This window comes from Odocoileus virginianus, chromosome 7 (genome assembly GCF_023699985.2).
Source record: "Odocoileus virginianus isolate 20LAN1187 ecotype Illinois chromosome 7, Ovbor_1.2, whole genome shotgun sequence".
Classification (NCBI taxonomy): Eukaryota; Metazoa; Chordata; class Mammalia; order Artiodactyla; family Cervidae; genus Odocoileus; species Odocoileus virginianus.
This window is the reverse complement of record NC_069680.1, coordinates 81,952,104-81,968,309: the sequence shown is the minus strand read 5'-3', so window position 1 is coordinate 81,968,309 and position 16,206 is coordinate 81,952,104. Positions and strand designations below refer to the sequence as shown.

Sequence of the window (16,206 nt, the reverse complement as noted above, 5' to 3'; positions counted from 1 at the left end):
TCAAACAAAGACACTGCATGGTAAATAAAAATATAGAAGGCACCTATTCTCTCTCATTTTTTAATAACAGAAGCCTTTTCCATCTTTGTTTGTTGGAATACAAAAGCACTCAAATAAAAAATATGCTCTACTCAAGATAAATGCCAGAGCTTTCTGTCTCCTAAATTAATTCAAATCCTGCAAACACAATCTAGGATGTCAGTATATTAGGGGCAGGTCAACAGAAAAAATCTATAAAGTGAAATAATCTCCCAAAATAGCCCAAATCTTTTTTTCATTAAAAAACCATGAAAACAATTCCTCTACTTACATAAGAAAAGCAGTTCCAGAACTTTGGAAGAAATTGAGGGAATTTATGAAGTATCAGTATAATAATCCATTCTATAAAATATTTTATGGATGCCTGATTATTGATGAAGCCAGCCTGGAAAATCTTGTCAATAATTTTATTCAAGAAATTCTGAGAAAAATAAAGTTGACAAATTAGACTGTTATCATTATTAATTTTAAAATTTGAGCTATAATTAACATATAACAAGGTGAAGGTTTACAGAATGTTGATGCAATGTATTTATTTACCGCAGTATGACCATCAACTCCGCAGCATTAGTAATGCCTCTATCATGTCACATAATAATTTCTTTTTTTGTGATGGGAACAATTCAAATCTAGTCTGTTATCAACTTGGAAATGGCTATTAATTTTTTTTTTGGCCATGCTGCATGGGTTGCGGGTTCTCAGTTCCCTGAACAAGGATTAAATCCAGGCCACAGCAATGAAAATCTGAAGTCCTAACCACTGTGACTGGCTATTAATTTTAATTAAGAAAGAGTCACTATTAAAAAAAAAAACAGCTTAAAGTTTTATTGTGGCATAAATATATGTTAAAATGTTATAATAAAATACTAATGGAAAAATATATTAAGTGGGACCATTTAAATCAGTTTCCAATTTACTTCCATGACACCTAACTGTCTTAATAATCTATTAAAAAACTTCTGAATAACTTTAAGAACTGAAATACACATTTTAAGCAGATTACTTTCTCAATTTTAAAGAAGCATATAACAGCTTCCATATGAAAACATTATGCTTAAAGGTACAAATATAATTAATGTTATACCTGATCAAATTTGGGGAAAAGTACAAGCAGAATCTGCCATATTCGGTTTTTCACTCTGTGCTGCTGAGAGTTCACATAGTATCGAGTTCTTGATTTGGACACCAATTCATCCTGGGAGGGAAGGAGGGAGGAATCAATGTTAAAATACCTACTGAATTTTTGAGTAATGAAAACAAAATCAATGACAACTTCGAATTTAAAAGGTATAAACTGGGGATAGAAGCCTATTATTTGAAAGGTAGAAGGATAAAAAAGACACTTTCTTATGACACTTTTATTTTGTTTTATGACATTTTTTAAAGTTTCCTTTCAAAACAATGAATTTACCTGCTTTTGTTTTTTTAAACTGATCTTCTTTTAAAATTAGAAAAGGAACCATACACCTGTGCTTAATATGAAAAGTACTTGGAAATATACTTCTCTTTCCTTGTGCCCAGTTAACGGAGATGTGGGGTCACGTGGGTGAGAAGAGACTGGGATGTTAGCCATATACTGAAAGTATTAGCTGCTTAGTCGTGTCCGACTCTTTGCGACCCATGGACTGTAGCCCCCCCAGGCTCTTCTGTCCATGGGCTTCTCCAGGCCCCTTGACTACGTACATCTGGAATAATGGGACCTGCAGTTTGACACAGACAGCCCTAAGACAGGAGTAAACGAACAGGGCAATGACAACACCAGACATAGGAGACCAGCAGTACCAAGCCCTTCTGCGTTATCAGCGCTCTCTCCTGCTTTAATGGTCCGTTCTGTCTGAACACAGTCAAATGCTAGGTTTACTTCTGTTATGTCACTGCCAGTGCTTTAAGTAAGTTAAGATACTTTAAGGTAAAATAAAGCATATTTACTTTATCCAATAGCTTGATTGCAAGATCTTCCATGAACAACTTATGAGACATATTTGAGCCATCTAATAAACACAGGAATTTGACAGCACAGATTCTCACATAATGGTCTTCTCTTTTGGTACTAAAAAATATAAGATGATAGATGATGTTAATACATCTTCAAAATAAAAAAAAATGTAAGATGTTAGTTTTGAAATATCAAAACTTTAAGTAGCTTCATATTTAATGACAATTTAGGATAAATGTTTAGGATAAATTTAAATTTAGGATAGACAGTGGAAGATAAACAAAATACATCAACAGGAGCGCCTGAAAGAACCCAAATTTACCCAGACTTCTGGTAAAACAATGCCCACACTGATACTGGGTCAATAATATCCTATCTGTGGACAAAAGAGAACACAGCTCACGACACGGCTCCTGGAAGACCACAGACACCTCCTGCCCAGAGGCCAGAATACACATCGGCACCTCAATACACATCGGCATCATGCTGCTCTCACTGCGCACTGTGAATGCATGTCTCTAAGTGAAGGGAGAACTCAGGAAGCACTGTGTGTGCCGAGCATCCCAGCATTTCCAGTATCCAGATGTAGAAAGATAAATTCACTAAAATTGTAAGTAACTATTTCCAAGTTCATTAAAACTGTTATAATGTGAACAAATGTTACTTTAAACTAATTATGTCTGTCTAGTAGAAATCAAAATATTTTGGAACCATCAACTGAAAAGTTTTACTTATTGTTATACTAAACCAGCCAAGAAAACAAAAAATTAATTAAGACAATGAGCAATGACAAATGTATATGTTTAGTGAGTGGCAGATGGTTTAAAACATAGGTATGACTCTGAGAATGATTAACACATTTGATAACTAGACACAATTATCATTTATTGTCCTAAACTCTAAACTGATAACAATACTATTTATAAATACCTACACAAAGTATTGAAAATTATGTGAGAAAATAAAAACTTTTTAAAACTTCAATGATTTCAGCAGTTAGATCATAGGTTTATCCCAGACATCAAAACTTTAGAGTCTATTCCAACTAATTTTATTTTTGCGTGAGCAGAGGGACTGTTAAATAGTGATTTTTAACCAAAAAAGAATAAACTTGTGCTCCGATGATCACTCCTTCACCCAGAAAAAGAAGAGGAATAGGAACTCTATGCTTCCCATAGTTATTTCCTTATTTATGCTGGACTTCTGCACAAATTTTTAAGTTTACCAAATTTTAGTAAACAGTGACAGAACTGAAGAAAATATATTAGCAAGGGAATATAATTTGTAACAACTGCAAAGGCTCATGCAATATCTTACACAGAATATCTCTCATGTGTCATATTTTGAATATTCCACTTATATCAAGATGTGGAAGACCCATCACACTTACTTTTCAATAACAACATTTGCTGCACACTCATGTCCAAGATTTTCTATGAACGTCTGTACATCCTGAATAAGCCTTTCCATAAAAAAACATGCAACAAAAAACAAGTTTTAGAGGAAAAAAATTAAAGTCCCAAATAAAAAGTTAAATAATAGTTTTCTAATTGAAAGTCTTAATATAAAGGCACAATTCTACCCAAATAGACACTTAATATAAAAAATTATGAGAGGTTGCAATAATGGCATCTTTTACCTTTGATCACGCCGAAACACTGTTCCAAATATACATGCCTCAAGGACAAGTTCACTGTAATTTTTAGCAATTGATAAAGACACATTTGAAGCAGAAACTACCCAAGATCTGCAGCAATAACTTATCAGTATGTTGAAGACTCCAGTTTTTATAGCAGACATTTCAATTATCCTGTACATAATCTGGAATGAAATACAATAGTTATTTTATCATTTGACCAATTAAGTTTTTTCTTTTTAATCTGTGTTGCCAAAACTTGTTACTTGAATGGCTTCAAATGATAGTTTTAACATAACCATAAATAGTCTAAAAAATTAAAAACTCTTTTATCGTTTGAAAGATGAAAACCAATCACAGAATGCTAACTTTTCATTTCTTAATACTAAAAATAAATGAAATGTTATTGATACTGATTTCACCCAGAACTTTCCCCGAGCAACAACTGTCCAAAGTGAATAGAATGAAAGGCAGAAAAAACAGCTCACCCTTGACATGTTCAGTTTTCTTCGCACTTGCCAGAGCTTCCCTGCCCCCAAAGCAAAAGAAGCCACTGTCTCTAAGTGTGTACTGAGAAGCAGGAAAGGACAGAAGCGGCACAGTGACGGCAGGGCAATATACAGGCTTATTTTCCATTGTCCCCTTTGGATCGGGAGTGTACGTGCACCCCAGGCATGATGCAGTCCCCTCTCGTGCATCAGTGATTGTAAACACAAATGGCTCCAGAAACCAGAAAGACCTTTCATTAAGGTTATATTCAAAGAAATATTTCTTTGCACGAGAAAAGCAGTGGCGCAGATGCACTGACAAATGGCACCTGAATTTGCCCTCAGGGTCCAGAAGAAATCAAGCCGTGGCTGGAGTGAAGCAGCAGAATCGGTGTGCCCACCTGCAAGTCAAGTACTAGGCAACGCCCAGCCGCTGCTCTCACGTAGAAATGACCAGAGCTGGCCAATCATGCAATTTTCCAAGAGAAGAAGAAATTCCTCTTCCTCATGAGCGACAAGCCACACAAATGAAAATGAAAACAAAAAGTTCCCTCTTTTCTCTAAAATAATTAGATTCATAGAAACTGAAAGTAGAATGGTGGCTTGCCAGGGGCGTGAGGGAGGGATGGGTGGTGGTGGGGAGGGATGTTTAATGGGGACAGAGATTCAGTTCCACAAGATTAAAAAGTTCTCGGGATCTGTCATAGGTATGTAAATAAAGTTAACAGGACTGGAAAACAGTATACCTAAAAATGGTTAAAATACTAAATCTTATGTGCATTTTCATCTCAATTTTTAAAAAGTTACCTCTTTTATTTTGAAATATGCCTGGCCCTTGATTTTCGCAGCAATAGTAAGAACTTTGGGATCAAAAACAAACTGAACAAAAGCTTTAAAATTAGACCAGAATATCAGCTGAGTGTTGCTTAGAGAGGCTATGATTTTCCAGGCCATGTCAAAAGACTCTATGCAGAGTGGTTCAGAGGTGGTCAGAAGCTGGTGGGGAAAAATAAAAAGAAAGAAACACATGATTATCACAATGTCAGAAACTGATGTCTGTTCCTATGGTTATTCTTCAATTTACATCTCACTATATCTTACCTTGGGAACCAAAATTCTCATACACTGGAACACAGGTAAGACTTGCTCAGAAGGAAGAACTGTGAGGGCTTCCAGTGCAGACTGCAAAGTCCTCACTGCCATGGAACAGCAGGCAGAGTGGGTTCCAGAATTTCACCCTCCGAGGCTGGTATGAGGGTGTGACATTTTCTCAACAAGAAAGAGAGGCAGACCCACTGATCATGAATATATTGTGCAACTATTTTCCCCCATCCTTGGGAAGATGATGACTCTTCAAAAAAACTGAGACAAAAAAGTCAAGTCACAAACCTCATCCTTCCTTAGATCTGTTTCAGTTTCTTTTGCTTGTCGTAGTATACTATCCTTACAAGGGGAGAAATTAAACAGTCATTATTAAATTATTCTGTCTACCAAAAAACAAGGAAACCGCAGAAAACTCAATTTCCTAACTACTCTGAAAGCAGGTGTTTTCACTCACTTTAAATGATTCACTGAAAACTAAATGCAGAAAAGTTAATGGGTTTCCAGTAATAGAGATGAATAATGTGATAATATATTATCATCTGAATGAAGCCTGTTCTCAAAGCTTAAATAATTCTTTAAGTAAGGGTGAGCGACCACTAATTACCTCAATGACTGAGACAAAAGTGGATTTTTAAGCATTAGCAAAAAGAAGCCTTTTGTGTACATGCTGCTCTCCAAGGGGTAAACACACCTGCTCTCCTCCTCCGCGTGGGGCTTCTGCAGAGTCTGATTGAGCTGGAGTGATGAGATGAACGTTTCTGGGGGACCCGCATCCACAGAGTCCAGCTGTAGCTCTGGCTTCTGGCTGACGACCTCACACACCATGGCCAAGGCAGCCATGCTAACAGCTCTCTGAATCTGTCTACCCAGTGTGGGCTCCTGGGGAGGAAATGGGACAACCTTTTGTAACCAGTAAGGACATGAGTTCCAGTCTGTGGAAATCTCATGCCCACCTTTTCTGCTTCGTGCCTGCTGCTGAATATCAGAGGAAAGAAAAGGAAATCCAAAATACGTAACTTGGTTGTACCATTTCTGTACGAATTGGTGGTGAACAAACCTAAAGTGGTAATAAGAATTCAGCAGTGTGTGAACCAAGAACTTCCAGATATACAAGCTGGATTTAGAAAAGGCAGAGGAATCAAGAGATCAAATGACCAACATCTGCTGGGTTATAGAAAAAACAAGGGAATTCCAGAAAAACATCTACTTCTGCTTCATTGACTATGCAAAAGCCTTTGACTGTGTGGATCACAACTGTGGAAAATTCTTCAAGAGACGGGAATACCAGACCACCTTTCCCGTCTCCTGAGAAACCTGTATGCAGGACAAGAAGCAACAATTAGAACCGGACATGGAAACACAGACTGGCTCAAAATTGGAAAAGGAGTACCTCAAGGCTATATATTGTCATCCTGTTTATTTAACTTATAATGCAGAGTACATCACTCAAAACGCCAGGCTGGATGATTCACAAGCTGGAATCAAGATTGCAGGGAGAAATATCAACAACCTCAGATATGCAGCTGATACCACTTCAATGGCAGAAAGTGAAGAGGAACTAAAGAGATTCTAGGAAAAGGTGAAAGAGGAGGGTGAAAAAGTTGGCTTAAAACCCAACACTCAAAAACTGAAAATCATGACATCCAGTGCCATCACTTCATGGCAAATAGATGGGAAAAACGTGGCAACAATGACAGATTTTATTTTCTTGGGCTCCAAAATCATTGCAGACAGTGACTGCAGCCACAGAATGCAGACACTTGCTCTTTGGAAGGAAAGCTATGACAAACCTAGACAGCATATTAAAAAGCAGAGACACCACTTTGCTGACAAAGATCCACACAATCAAAGCTATGATTTTTCCAGTAGTCATGTATGGATGTGAGGGTTGGATCATAAAGAAGGCTGAGCGCCCAAGAACTGATGCTTTTGAACTATGGTGTCGGAGAAGACTCTTGAGAGTCCCTTGGACAGCAAGGTCAAATCAGTCTAAAGGAAATCAACCCTGAATATTCACTGGAAGGACAGATGCTGAAGCTGAAGCTCCAATACTTTGATCACCTGATGCGAAGAGCCGACTCACAGGAAAAGACCCTGATGCTCAGAAAGACTGAAGGCAAGAGGAGAAGGGGGTGACAGAGGATGAGATGGCTGGACGACATCACTGACTCAAAGGACATTAGTTTGAGCAAAGTCAGGGAGATGGTGAAGGACAAGGAAGCTAGGTGTGCTGCAGTTCATGGGTCGCAAAGAGTCAGACACGACTTAGTGACTGAGCAACAACAATTCAGCAATTCAAACCAAGAGACAACTTGGACACAGCTGCCTATGAGTGAGTCTCATTTCAACTGTTTGGCTGAAGTAGAATTAAAAACAAAAGGTGGGGGGACTTCCCTGGATGTCTAGCAGTTAAGATTCTGCACTCCCACTGTAAGGGGCACAGGTTTGATCCCTGGTCACGGAACTAAGAACCTGCATGCCACATGGCACCGCCAAAAAAAAAAAAAAAGAGAGAGGGAGAGACATCCATTCATTTAAAAAGGAAAAAAAAGGCTCCGTGCACATACATACACAATTCCTCAGTCAGCTGTATTCTGCTTTTGGCAAGGTGAGGCGGCACAGCAGTTACTAATAAGAGCTGGATTCATGAGCCACACAGCCGAGGTCGGAACCCCGACTGGGCACTTACCACCCGCTGACTGTGGACACACACCACACCTTGGTTCACTCTGCTGTACAATGGCGACAGTAACAGAATCTACTTCACAGAACTGGTGTGAGAGTTAAATAAATCGGTTATTTCACATAAAGCACTTGGAACTCTACATGAAGGAGCACAAAGGAAGGAGACCAGGATAGCCTGGCTTTGTACATACAGAGAGAAAATCAACCTCTAACCAGGAGTGCAGGCAAGAAGCTGGACAGGGGAAACAGCTTCTCTGAGAGGTTAAAGCTGTTCTCCCCAATACTGTCCACGACTAACACCTCTACAGAAAGGAACCCTCTAGTGCTTATTCCATCCCACACCTGCCCCTGCCACCCCCAAAGTAAACTGAGTATCTCTACAGATCAATTTTACTCAGCAACAGCGCCAACACAGGAAATAAAACTCAGGGTTACTTTTGAGTTGCATAATATGGTCCCTATTAACCTTCATGTAATTCAGTGAATCACTAAAGAAAGCAAGCCAATCTTTAAAAATCACTGAGGTCTGGTTCACGGTTCTGGTCCACATTCAGAACTCACAATGTCCCTTCATTACACTAATACGCATTAGATAGGATACTGAAGGATTCATCAGTCCTCCTTATAAGTTTTTTCTAGGACACTTCTTGAAAACTACTTCAAAAATTAGATTATTAAATGAATCAAGGAGCTATTTTAATTAGCAGCCCAGACTAGATTATGATTCAGCTCAACTTTAAAAAACCCTTACCATGTGTTAATTGCAAAGAGCTAACATTTACTGAGGACTTTCCATGTGCCAGGTACTGTTCTAAAGGTTTACCATTAATGAGCTAGCTTTAATTTTCACATCAACCCTATAACCCTCATTTTGTGAGTGCAGTAAATGAAGCACAGAGAAGCTAAGTAAGTTCCCCAAGGTCACACAGCTAGTAAGGATAAAGCCAGGATTCATAACCAGGAAGTCTAATTCTAAAGCCTGTGCTCATAACCACTATATCTTATTATATCATGTTAAGAAATGCCTCTAGTTACTAAAATCTAATGGAGAAGACATATACACATAAATTATTCCAAAAGCAAGTAAAATGGAAATAAGTACAAAAATGAAGGCATAAAAAGTAATAGATAAATGAAGGAAAGAATGAGACATCAATCCAAGGCCTTTAAGAGAAAATGTAATATGAGCTGGGACATTAAGGATGGACCAGCTACTACTGGCAAGTGTATGTTGAAGGGACGGCATTCTCATTGGAAGGAGCAAACACAAGTGGAGGCCTAGATGAGGCAGGATGCACTTGTGACCTGGGAAGCCCCGTGTGGTGGCCTAGCAGGAATGCAGCACAGGTATCCTATGGGAAGGAGGAGGAGAGGGATGAACGACTAGGCTAGAAAATGAGGCAGAAGGCTAGGTACGGAGGCTCTAGACACCACACTGGTGAGTTTGGACACCTTAACGTGTCCCTGACTGGTACCTGGGCAAAACACCTAGTGAAAAATCACTTTCTGTATCTAAATGATTTTAAGACTCAAGTCACCATATCTTTGCTATATACCTATTATATACAATACAATGTTACATATTATGACAGGAGTCTCAATCTTCATCGAATATTATGAACAAAGGATATTATTTTCAAAATTAAATTTTGGCAGATGCTTTTTGTGTATCAAAATATTGTCTAACAGTCAAGTATGTATTCCATGCATGCCTTATTCAACATAACTATAAGCCTTGAAGCAAAGAGGATTACCTGTCTGTGGTCCATCTCCTGAAGATGCCGAATGGATGCATTCTTCAAAGGAGAAATAACTCTCCAAATAGGGTTGCCTCTTTTCCACCCAACATTCAAGTGGAGATTTATAAGCTCAGTTAACACCATCAGGTACAAATGGCAACGATCCAGATCTGAAACCTAAGACACACAATAAAACGCTTAATAAGCAGGGTCCAAGATTTTCACAAAACCAGGAGAGTTCAGACAGGAAATAAATTAGTTTATCTAAAAGTACTGAAAGATGGCACTGAAGAGGGGAGAGATCATCTCCTCCAAGAAGCCTTCCATCAACTCCCCAGGCAGAGCTGAGCACACCCTCCTCTGTGCCTAGACAGTGACACTGCATTCAGCAGTTACCGCGCACATCACGATTCACTCAGCACGGAGCTGGCTCCCCAGCTGGATTATGAGCATCCTGGAAGGCACACTGCCCACCCGCTCCAGTACTCTTGCCTGGAGAGTCCCACGGACAGAGGAGTCTGGCGGGCTACAGTCCGTAGTCGCGCAGAGCTAAGCATGACTGAAGAGACTTGGCACGGATGGCGGGAACTATGCCTCCCAGGCTGTGTGTCTGCCAAGTCACTCAGTCACGTCTGACCCTTTGTGATCCCCATGAACTGTAGCCCACCAGGCCCCTCGGTCCACGGGATTTTCCTGGCAAGAATACTAGAGTGGGTTGCTACTTCCTACTCCAGGGGATCTTCCCCACCCAGGGATCGGACCCACATCTTTCACGTCTCCTGCATTGGCAGGCAGGCTCTTTACCACTGGTGCCGCCTGGGAAGCCCACACACATACACAGCCGGGGAAGCACAGCCCTGCCGTCCATGCCAACAAAGCATAAATAATCACAGTAACAACCACAGCAACTGCCACCTCCTTTGCTTCAGGCACTTGTAACACTCCACTCTTACAAGGAGTGGTCACTGCCCCACCTGCCCAAGAAGATGACTAAGTTCAGAGAGGTTAAACAACTTACCCAGCGTCTCAGACCTAGTAAGCAGGGCCAACAGAATTAAACGCAGGTCTTCTAAACTCCTACACATAGGCAGACTGGGTTCAGTCTAGCTCTGTGACCTATGACAAGAGACCTAATCTCTTTGGGCCTCAGATTTCTTATTTGTAAAATCAGGAGGCTGTATCTCTCCATCACAAGGTTTTGGTAAGAATTAAGTGAGAGAAAGCATGCTGACGATATGGGCCCTGAGAGGTGGCCTTGATTATTATTACAGTGCCACACAACACACAAGAAGCACAGAATTCATTCAGTTTATCAGTGTTCACTGAGCAACCACTAGATGCCAGGCACTTTGCCAAGTGCTAGGACACAATGCAGAGAGAAGTGACAACTCCAGGACTTGGTGACAGATTGAACACAGGGGTGAGAATGATGGATAAAGGTACGAGGGAGGACTCCCAAGTCTTAGGCTGAAAGAAACCTGTTGGATCACACACATCCACTGAGAAGCGAACCTAGGGGCGTGGGGTAGGGTGGATAACTTCCTATAGGAGTGATAAGAGGTTCCATTTCAAACACTCTATGCGTGGAAAGTCCAGCTCAAGTTATCAAACAGCAGTTGGCTGAATGGCATTCAGCCAGGACAATCAGAGGTAGAGATGGATGTGAGGGTGCCTGGCGTAACTGAACTTGGGTGTGCAGATGAGGTCACCTACACAGGAGGAAATGAGAAAAGAAGGGACCCAAATCAAGCCTGAAAAACTGACTTTCACAGCTACACATCAGAGAATGGACATGTGCGGGAGAGCCTGTTGTTAAATACTGACTATCACGCTGCTGAGGGGAAGGAAAGTGGGGAAGAGATTTTTATTAAACTATAATAAGTTATCAAACAAATGCACTTAATTGGGAATTCTAATTCCAAATGTATTACAGAGTGGGTTTATATAATAATTTAAAGTTATTTTGGAAATGAGTTCACTTTCTAAAATCTGAAAGACAAAATCACAATAACTTTCCCCTTTTTAAAGCTACTTTTAGCTTCAGACTCCAAACAAACAAAAATATTATTTCTGTCCCTCCCTGGGGACGAGGAGTTCACTATACTTTTGTGTATGTCTGAAAACTTCTATAATAAAATGGAAAAGTAATACTGATAACAATAAAGTGATAGGGGAGCAAAATATGAAAAGTTACTTCTTTATTAAATGTCTTCTTGGAAATTTAGGTGTACCAAAACTACTGTTAACAACTGTTGAATAAGAAAAATGCTAAAAATAAACACACTTCCCTCCAGAGGAGTTTGTTCCTTGCGTTACCAAAATATCTCAGGTTTTTTGGTATAAAACTTGCCTTTTTGTATTTTCACAACTGCTTACCAGCTATCAAACAAATGTCCTTAATTGGATGTTCTAATAAAAGTTGTTAAAATGCTTCCTCACTCTATTGACAATGTAATGGTTGTAACTGTTTCAACACCTGCCCTAGAGAATGTCAAACCCTCCCAAATTAAGAATTACAGGCATTTCTATAAAATTAATATTTTCAAAATATTCCTGAAGAAAAGGAGAAAACTTTGTAATTTTTTTTCAGATGTCCTAGAAAGAACAATTATGCAGTGAGCACAGACAGAGAAGATACCTATCTTCACAGAGCATCCTCTTCACCTCAGACTGGTTGTTCCCGACTCTAACCTCATTTGAGGATCCCATACAGACATAAAAATATATGTGTACTGACACCCAGTCCCATCCCAAACCTGCCAAGTCAGAATCTCTGGATCCTGGGACCAAATACGCATTGACTATGCTAAGTACTTCAAATATGTTATACCATTTGATACTCTCTATAAATTCTAGGAAGCAGATATCTTATCTCCAGTTCGCAGATGAGGAAACTGAGGCTCAGAAAAGCTACATAACTTTCCTAGAATCAGTTACACTGATTGAACCGGAACTAGGAGACTCTAAAGCTTCAATTTTTTCTGCCCCTCAAGGTCACTTTTCAAGAAAATATCATATTAACTTTTCCTTTCAACTTAATACAGTGCCTGCCAGTCAGTAATCACTCAAAATACTGATGAAAAGACTGAAGTTACTCAAGTAAATACTTACAGTACTTAGTTCATTCATAGTAAGTCGTCTGAGAATAAATTCAGAAATGCTCTCTGTAGTAGACATGATAAAGTTCTGAAGAAGAGTAAATACCTCATCTGCATGGAGAAAAAAAAAGCATGCAACGAAAATTATAGAAATAAGTATATCATATATTCTAGCAAAACTTCAACTCTGTTAGGTGTATGTGTGAATCACTTACCAAAAATGAATTCTGATAACATAACAGCAGGGATTATCTACAATTAATCTTAAAAAATCACTGAAGAGTTTCAGTTCTGGACAAGATGCAGCAGAAGCACATTGCCCTCTGTCACTGAATTCAGCTACAAAGCTGGGACAGGATATCTGAAACAGTCACGTGAAGACTCTCAAAAGTCAAAAGCAGCAGATGGATTTAGCAAGTAATAACCATGAACAGTGGTGAGTTTGCTTTGGTCCCGCTGTAGACTGGACCCCTCGAAGGAGGAGCAGTCAGGAAGGTGGGCAGCAGATCGGGCCCCCACTATCTGGTCAGGAAATTAAAAAGGAGAAACTCAGAGAACTAGACAGCAAGTAGTTCGGAGATTCCGAAGAGGGACGTGATCAGGAAAACGGCCCCAGCAAGTGGTGTATGGAGGGCGGTTGGGCCCACCCCCGAACTGCCGGCCCTGGATATGATGCTACTCGGAAGGTCAAACATGTTTAGCACTGAACAGACAACCACACAGGTGCCAGCCTGGCCGCTGGATGCAGCAGTCGGGGCACAGGTCAAGACAGCACTGCAAAAGACTTGAAAACAAAACTGACAGTGAGTCAACACCATAGAAGCTAGAGCAAGAGAAACTGAAGCCTAGACCAGGCCAGGCTGGCTGACTGCCACACAGACGTATCAACACTGCCCACAGATCTACACAAGATCCAGAGTCTCATAACACAATGCTCGAAAGATCTAGGATACAATCCAAAATAACTGGGTAGACAAAATATGAGAAAATTCCTACCTCGTATGGGAAAAGAATCTACGAATGACAACACCAAGATGACAGGTGATGTTAGAATAATCTGACAAAAGACTTTAAAGCAGCTATTAAAACATGCCTTAAGAGTCAACATTTACTCTTGAAATAAATGAAAAACAGAAAGTCTCACCAAAGAAACAGAAGACTTACACAAAAACCAAATAGAAATGTATAATTGAAAATACAATAACTGAAAATTTTAAAACTCACTGGATGGGATCTATAATGGAAAAGAAATGTAAGGGAAAATAATCAGTGAACTTGAAAACAGATCAGTAAAATATGCAAACTGGGGAATGCCCTAGTGGTCCAGTGATTAGGACTCCACACTTCTCCTGCAGGGGACACAGTTTCAGTCCCCGCTCAGGGAACTAAAATCCTGCATGGCATGCGCAGCACGGCCAGGTTTTTTAAAAAAAAAAAAAAAAAAAAAAAAGGATGTGAATGATTACAGAGTTTTAATGAGAGGAACTGTGGAGGTCAGAAACAAATGGAACATTTTTAAATTGCTGAAGAAAAGACCTAGCAAACCAAAATTTCATTTCAACAAAAATATTCTTCAGAAAGCAAAATAAAAACATATTCAGATGAAGGGAAATTAAGAGAATTCATTGCCAACAAACTTGCCTCCAAAGACATATTAAAACACATTTTTCAAACAAAAGGTATACAGTGCCACAGGAAAACATGGAATGTCAAGGATGAAAGAGCAAAAAAAAATTTCAATATCTGGGTAAATATAAGAGACTATTCCCTTGAGTCTTTAAAATGTGTTTGATGGTTATGAGCAAAAAACAACATTGTCTGGTACCGTTTTTAACAAACATAGATATAAGACAACTATAATAAATGAGGGAGAAGAGATTAAGGGACCTATAAAGTAGTAACATTTCTATATGAATTTCAAGTTGGTAAAATGTTAATTCTAAGCTGCTTGTAAAAAAGTATGCACATCACAACCCTTATAGCAATCACACAAAAAACTTTGGATGTTTAGTAAAAAACACAAGAGATAATTAAAATGGAAGATAAAACAATGTTCAGACTACTCAAAAGAAGCCAGAAGAGGGGAAAGAAAGAAATGAAAAACAGGAAAATAAACAGAATACAAAAAGTGACAGCTCTAAAATCAAATATGTAACTAATTACATTAAATGCAAATTGTTTAGACCAAATAAAAGACACAGACTGTCAGAAGAGACAAAATATCATGCTCCAACTATATGCTGTCTGTAAGAAATTCACTTTAAACATAATGCTCATTAAATAGGCTAAAAGTACAAAGCCAGAAAAAAAAGTATTATGCAAATTCTAATTAAAAGAAAGTACAAGTGGTTATACTACTATCAGACAAAGTAGGCTTCAGAGTAAAGTAAATAATCAGGGATAAAAAGGGACATTACATAATGATAAAAGAGTCAACTCCCGAGAAAAAGCACAACCTACCTAACAACCTTCAAAATACATAAAGCAAAGCTGCCAGTAGTAAAAGTAGAAAGAGACAAATCCAAAATTGCAGTTGGAGTTCAACATTCCTAAATTCCAAGAATATAAAACTAAAAAACAACACAAAACTCTTGGATATAACTGACATTTATAGAACACCACACCCAGTAATAGCAGAATATACATTCTTTCCAAGTGTACATGGAACACAGGCCAAAATAAACCATACCCTAACAAATTAACAATCTTTAAAAGCTGAAATTGTACAAAGTATGCTCTCTCGACTAGAAGAGGATTAAAACAAAAAGCAATAACAGAAAGATAACAGGAAAATCTCCAAATACATTTCGAAATAATTCATGGGTAAAAGAGAAAGTCTCAAAAAAAAAAAAAAAAAGAAATAAAATTCTGAACTAAAGATACAACATACCAAAATTTGTGGGATGCAAATAATACAAAACTAAAGAAAACTCACAGCATTTGATGTCATTTTAAAAAAGAAGATCTAAAATCATAATCTAAGCTTCTGCCTTATCTTCAGCAAAAGGCAAAATAAACCAAAAGCAAGCAGAAAGATGCAAACAACAGAAATGAATGAAATTGAAAAGAGAAAAATCAATGAAACCAAAAGTTGCTTCTTTGAAAAGGTCAATACTAGCCAGTCTTAAAGAGAAGAAAGAGAGGATCACCACTACTACTGTCAGGAGTTAAAAATGAATCACTTCAGATCCCAGATCCTGAAGAAATTTAAAGGATAAACCATGAAAAACCCTAGAAATGAAACTATCCTCATTCACAAATGATATCACTGTCTACAAAAAAATCCCAAGGATCTTAAAAAAAAAAACTACTTCAACTAATAAGTACACTTCATCAAGGTTACGGGATCTAGGTCAACACACAAAAATTAATCACATTTCTGTATACTAGCGAAGCACAATTCAAAACCGAAAAATTAAAAAATTTATCATTTACAAATCTTTCCCCCAAAGATATGTTACATAAATCTAACAAAACCTGC

General features: G+C 38.5%; 1 protein-coding gene across 1 annotated transcript in view; it reads right to left on the bottom strand.

Annotated features, from left to right (window-relative positions):
* Positions 1-16,206, bottom strand: part of TARBP1 (TAR (HIV-1) RNA binding protein 1) — a 60,803-nt gene that overhangs the window by 14,866 nt on the left and 29,731 nt on the right. Inside the window, 11 exon segments of the mRNA XM_020886108.2 lie at positions 311-460; positions 1,124-1,234; positions 1,969-2,089; positions 3,366-3,437; positions 3,615-3,796; positions 4,907-5,095; positions 5,201-5,304; positions 5,307-5,461; positions 5,895-6,082; positions 9,643-9,804; positions 12,739-12,836. Of these exon segments, the coding sequence (XP_020741767.2) occupies positions 311-460; positions 1,124-1,234; positions 1,969-2,089; positions 3,366-3,437; positions 3,615-3,796; positions 4,907-5,095; positions 5,201-5,304; positions 5,307-5,461; positions 5,895-6,082; positions 9,643-9,804; positions 12,739-12,836 (1,532 nt within the window).